At 54.6% G+C, this 5,685-nt stretch overlaps 1 protein-coding gene across 1 annotated transcript; it reads left to right on the plus strand.

Annotated features, from left to right (window-relative positions):
- Positions 1 to 3,675: 3,675 nt before the first annotated feature.
- On the plus strand, positions 3,676 to 5,260 carry LOC105235182 (adhesion G protein-coupled receptor E2-like). Its single transcript, XM_034657920.1, has 5 exons — positions 3,676 to 3,885; positions 4,092 to 4,238; positions 4,327 to 4,373; positions 4,484 to 4,561; positions 4,934 to 5,260. Exons 1-5 carry the CDS (start codon positions 3,786 to 3,788, stop codon positions 5,243 to 5,245), a joined length of 684 nt encoding a protein of 227 aa, XP_034513811.1. The 5' UTR covers positions 3,676 to 3,785; the 3' UTR covers positions 5,246 to 5,260.
- The last annotated feature ends 425 nt before the right edge of the window (positions 5,261 to 5,685 follow it).

Genomic DNA, 5,685 nt, shown 5'->3' on the forward strand with positions numbered 1-5,685 from the left:
GAAGCTTAACTGACTGAAACACTCAGGCTTGAAAATGCCTGAGAGTGGAGCTGGGGGAGTGCTTGATGAGGACTCTGGGGTTTACTAGGACCCCTGTTTGTATTGGGAGGTGGAAGCTGTCAATGGGCAGGGGCCTGACCACCTGGCTTTATCCTCGGGTGTGAAAGAGTGTTACCCTGGACAGACTCCAGCCATGACTCCCTTCACTGACTCAGCATCCAGAGTGGCCTTCAGTGCCACTGTCACCCTGACTGGAGCCCACCCCCAGGTCCCCAATAGTGCAAATAGGGACTCAGTGCCTCTGTCTACCTCACAAGGCCTGCAGAAGGGGGTGCAGGCCTCTTTCAGCCCCCATCATGGCACAGCAGAGTGTCTGAGTCTAGGTGCTCTGGGGCCCAGCCAGAGAGCAGGGATGAGCAGAGCATGAGCAGACTTTCAGAGCAGCTGGCTCCAGCTCAGACCTGCCCCAGGAATGCCACCTGCAAGCTGAGTTCTCTCCAGTCCCTATGGCTGAGTCAGGCTGGAGGCCAGGGCCTCTGCCCTATGGGAACTCACAGCTTTGGGAGGTGACCCTTTGCCCTGTTGTGTTCCAGACATCAATGAGTGTGGGCCATCCTCGACAGTGTCCTGTGGAAAATTCGCAGAGCCAGAACACAGAGGGCAGCTACTATTGCACGTGCATTCCAGGATATGAGCTTGCTTCTGGGGCAAGAACGTTCAGGAATGAGAGTGAGAACACGTGTCGAGGTAAGAATTGACTTGTGTGTTCCATCTCCTCGTACCTGAGGTCTGAGGTCACTCAGCTCACTTTTTCCAGGCATCAGAGAACATCCTGGTATCCTGTCCCTTCCCAAACCCCTGAGTCAGAACCCTATGTAGAGGGTCACTTCTGCAGTTTTGGAATGTCCTTGCCCACCTGGCATCTTATTTTCATGAAGCAAATGAGAGAGATGGCATCAAGATACTTCACAAGCTGAGAGCATGTGTCTTCCCACACAGTATCCATTTTCTTCACCATCATCAGTGACTGTCATGAAGAATCCTGCACCCACTGGGGCCCACACGGGCTTGGCCACACCGGGAGCTCTCTCAGACCCCTGGGCCCTGAATAATCCAGGGACCATGTCCAGAAACATGGGAGGAGGGGAATTTGAGAGTGGCTTCCTCTTCCCCAGCTGGCCCTGACCATGGCCAACAACCCCACCTGGAGAAGACACCGCCTGGCACCTTGACTTGGGTTTTTGTCTGCTCTGTCTACATGTATTTCCCCGTGCAAGGCTCTGCCTGACTCTCCCCAATAATTCCATTAACTAGCCCGTGGCAAATCAGATGACCAGGGTCTGGGAGGTTGTTGTGTTGGGTGTGGGAAGGGTGATGTGGACCACCCCGCACATACCTGGAGATTCAGGTGAATGGAAGAGGGTCTCATCTGGACCAAATGGCAAGAGACCGATGCTCTTCCAAGGGGGTCGACCCAGGGCCCATGTCGACTCATATCACTTGGGAACAGAAGATGGAAGCTGAGCCCACTCGGGAGGGACCACAGGTCTGTGTCCTTTGTTGGGACACATGGCCAAGAAGACAGAAACCCCTGCCACCCCTTGCCATCAGCTCCCATTCCCCATTCTAGCCAATCAGCCCTTGCTCACCACTGGCCTTGCTCAGATGTGGATTCTCACCACTTCCTGCCAGTCCAAGCATGCCTTCATGGGAATCAGAAAAGGTCACCTTCATCTCCCCAAGGCTGCTTGCCTGAACATCAGCCCCACTGTCCTCCTCAGCTTGGTGTCCGCTCTCTGGGTGGCCCAGGAGTGGCTGGCATCATCTTCATCTCCCTTCCTCTGTAGAAAGCCTTCTTGAGGAGCCTGGCTTGGGCATGGGTCTTGGTCCATCTCCATGGAGCTGGAGTCTCAGAGATAGTGGGGATGAGAGCAAGCTGTCCTGCTAGGATCACCAGGATTCCAATGGCAACTCAGGAAGCAAGCAATTGGTCTGGGAAATTAGGACAAAAGCCATCACTGGGAGCCAAGATGGTCCTGCTTGGGGAACACAGGATTTCCCTTGCACTTGGTTCCCAGGAAGGCGCACCCTGGACTCGTCCAGGTCCTCAGGCTGGGACACAGGTGGTCATATGACCCCGCACCAGCTGGGAGCTGCAGGGAGAGGCCAAGGGAGCCAGAGCTGGCAGATGGGGAGGACTTGGACCACTTCTGGCAACATCTGGACAACAGAGCATCTGGGCCACCATGCTCGCCCATAGCACGCCTCCGTGTGAATTAGAAAAGGCACTCACTCACTGAAGAGCAGAGAGCAGGGCCTTCCCGATGCTTCTATCCCAGGACACAGCTGCAGGCACCCATCACCCTCTCCTTCCCCCTGCAGACGTGGACGAATGTCAGCTGAAACCCAGGGTCTGTAAAAGCCACGGCGTCTGCATCAACTCCCAGGGCAGCTACACCTGCAAGTGCCCGCCCGGCTTGGAGCTCAACCCGGGCGACCCGAATCTGTGCACAGGTAGAGGCCTTGGAAGACGCCGCCCGCCCGTGAGGCTGCGCTGGAGCTGGGGGGGCTGAGGCGGATCCCGCAGCGTCAGGAGGAGGGAGAAGACCCTCAGGTTCCCGAAACACCAGGGCTTTGCTCTGCCCAAGGATTCACCTCCCCGGAAGGTCCCACCACAGAGCAGGGAGGCAGCAGGGCTTTCTGGGCCTGGGGTTCCCTTGTGGGGGCCAGGCNGGCCTCCAGGTTCTATGTGCAGCCTCCTCCACTGCCCCTTCTCATCTGTCACATTCCAGCAGGAAGTGTCACTTCTAGCTCTGAGAAGGGGAATCTCAGTCCCCAGTTGAGGAGGAAATGAGTAAGAGCCTTCGTTGGGAAGTGCAGTTCCCACGACTCAGTTCCCCTCTTTGCCTTAGTTTTGCCTGAAAAAGGAAGACACTGTCCCTGTTGAGTCATCTTGAAGCAAGCTGCCATAAGGAGCTTTGGGAGTGGAGAGACAGCGGTACTTTCAGACCAGTGGAAGCTCAGTGCAGGCAGTGAGGAGACAGGGAACCTGGGCTGTGAGGGGCAGGGCGGACCCTCTGGGGTCTGTTTGACCAAAGTGCAGCTTGGGACAGCAGTGGTGTCATTACCCCACCCAGCGAGTCAACAAGGGGGCAGGTCAGCATTGCAGCCTCCCTGGATAGAGGCCCATCAGAGCCTCCTTCCTTTCTCTCGCCCGACACCCAGTCCATTCTGCACTGTACGTGAAGGGACTGAGCGTTGTCTGGAATGACTCGCATGCACACTTCTACCCTGTTCACCCTGCAGGGACAATCTGAGATTATGGGGTTTTGACAGTAGAAATGCTATCGTAAAGTTCTGTCTTGACAGGCTAGGTGGCTGGTACATGGTGTGTGTGTGTCTGTGTGCCCTTGGTGTGAAGTACAGGGAATCTGAGAGATGGGGCAGTGAGAACGGGTGCGGTGAGTGGAGGGGACCCTGACCCTCTGGCTTTGTCCTCAGATGTGAATGAATGCACGTCGGGGCAGAACCCATGCCACACCTCCACCCACTGCCTCAACAACATTGGGGGCTATGAGTGCCGCTGCCGCCCTGGCTGGAAGCCGGTCCCTGGGTCCCCCAACGGCCCAAACAACCACCGTCTGTGAAGGTGCAGAGCTCAGACGCCACATCCTGGACCCACACTCAGAACATCTGATCACATATTCAGTGGCACCCATACAAACCAAGCAGAATGAGCCCTGGGGGTGCCCTGCTGAGCCAGGCGTTAATTCTTTTGAGGCTGGATGGGAAAAGACCTGGGGGGTTCCGGGGAAGGAGCTGGGGTACCGAGGAGCAGGCTCCTTGGAGACTCCAGGCAGCAGCTAATTACTACCTGGGACAAAGGTATTTCTATATTCACAACCTGCACTTCCGTACGGGGCTCACGTGCCACCTGTCAGGCTCCGCACACTTCCCGTAACCGCGGCATCATCAGGGTGTGGGGTCAGCAGGTGTTATCGCCTCCAGCCAAGGGGGGGACAGTAACACAGGGAAAAGGGGGCAGGGCATTGAGGGGAAAGGGGTCCTGACCCTCATCTCTGTGTCCCCAGATGTGGACGAGTGCAGCTCCGGGCCGCCTAGGTGCCATAACTCCACTGTCTGCATCAACACCGTGGGCTCATACAAGTGCCGCTGCCCCCGGGGCTGGGAGCCCAAACCCGGATTCCAGGATAAGCAGCCCAACACCATCTGTGAAGGTACCTGGTCTGATCTGACCCCTGACCCTGCCCCGGACACAGGCACACACACTGTCACACCTAATGAATGGTGTTCTACCCCCTGCAGAGATGTCCTTCCCCACCTGGACCCCACCCCCTGGAATCCAGAGCCAGGTGAGTGGCCAGGAATCCCTCTGTGTAGCCCGCCTGATCCACCCATTTCCCCCCTGTTCCCCCACCCACACGTGAGGCTCTCTGACCCCCTTCATGTCCCCTCTCCTCAGAGCATGTCCCACTTCTTTGAAAAAGTCCAAGATCTGCGCCGAGACTTCAAGCCAGCCTTGGCTCAGCGCACCATCCAGGTAAAGGCACATCCCAGGAGAGGCAAAATGGAGGCAAGGTGGAGGTGTCCCACGGAGGCCTGGGAAGTTTGGCCCCAACACGATGGCTACCTCTCTGAGGCCACTCTTCTCCCAGCGTGGGTGGGAAGAGCAGACATGCAAGCATTCCCACTCACTGTTAGACACCTCCCTGCACTGACAAGTCATTTCTTCTTGCTGTTTCTGGACACTGGGCTAATGTCATTCTTGGCATTTGTGAGCAAGGGTGACTTCTCCGTGGCTGGATTCCGGGGGCAAAGACCTGGAGAATCTGATCCAGTACCACCAATGAGTCTCTGGGGCCTGTTATCTGGGGCTGGGTGGCTCACTAGCTCTGTGTCCCCATCCCCCCAGGACCTCATACAGGGGGTAGATGAGCTGCTGGTGACCCCTGAGGACCTGGAGGACTTGCCCCCCTCAGAGCAGCACTGTGTGGCCACTAACCTGCTCGTTGGCCTGGAAGATGTCCTGAGAAATATTAGCCAGGCTCTGCCCAATGGGACACCGACCTTCAAAGCACCTGCAGGCACTGGTCAGTACGGGGTGTGCCCCAGGCTCTGCTCTGCCTGTTCCCACTTCCTTTGTTTCCCAGCCTCCCTGGCGTGCCTGACCATGCTTGTATCTCAGTGTTGCACTCATAAACCAGTTAAGAGATTATATGAATAAAACTGTAAATCTTACACATTTTCATTGTAATATAAATTATAAGAAGATGAAATAATTATAATGAAGAATTTAAGATAACAAAATAGAAACATCTTTGAAAGAAGATTATTTGTTCAATTTTGAAGAATGTAAATTTGATGTTATTTGATATTTAAGTATGATTTGTTTTATTGAGGTAAAATTCAGGTAACATAAAATTGACCATTTTATTTTATTTTATTTTTCTACCCCCTGTATTTTATTTTATTTATTTATTAAAAATATTTTTTTATTGTATTATGTTAGTCACCATACAGTACATCCCTGGTTTTTGATGTAAAGTTCAATGATTCATTGGTTGCGTATAACACCCAGTGCACCATGCAATACGTGCCCTCCTTACTACCCATCACCAGCCTATCCCATTCCCCCACCCCCCTCCCCTCCGAAGCCCTCAGTTT

This window comes from Ailuropoda melanoleuca, chromosome 4 (genome assembly GCF_002007445.2).
Source record: "Ailuropoda melanoleuca isolate Jingjing chromosome 4, ASM200744v2, whole genome shotgun sequence".
Taxonomy (NCBI): Eukaryota; Metazoa; Chordata; class Mammalia; order Carnivora; family Ursidae; genus Ailuropoda; species Ailuropoda melanoleuca.

Bases quoted from the DNA above. Each gene is read 5' to 3' on its own strand.
- LOC105235182 (XM_034657920.1), top strand. From the start codon at position 3,786: ATGGGAAAAGACCTGGGGGGTTCCGGGGAAGGAGCTGGGGTACCGAGG. The intron at 3,886-4,091 runs GTATTTCTATAT...CTGTGTCCCCAG, and splicing joins AATTACTACCTGGGACAAAG to ATGTGGACGAGTGCAGCTCC. The intron at 4,239-4,326 runs GTACCTGGTCTG...TACCCCCTGCAG, and splicing joins GCCCAACACCATCTGTGAAG to AGATGTCCTTCCCCACCTGG.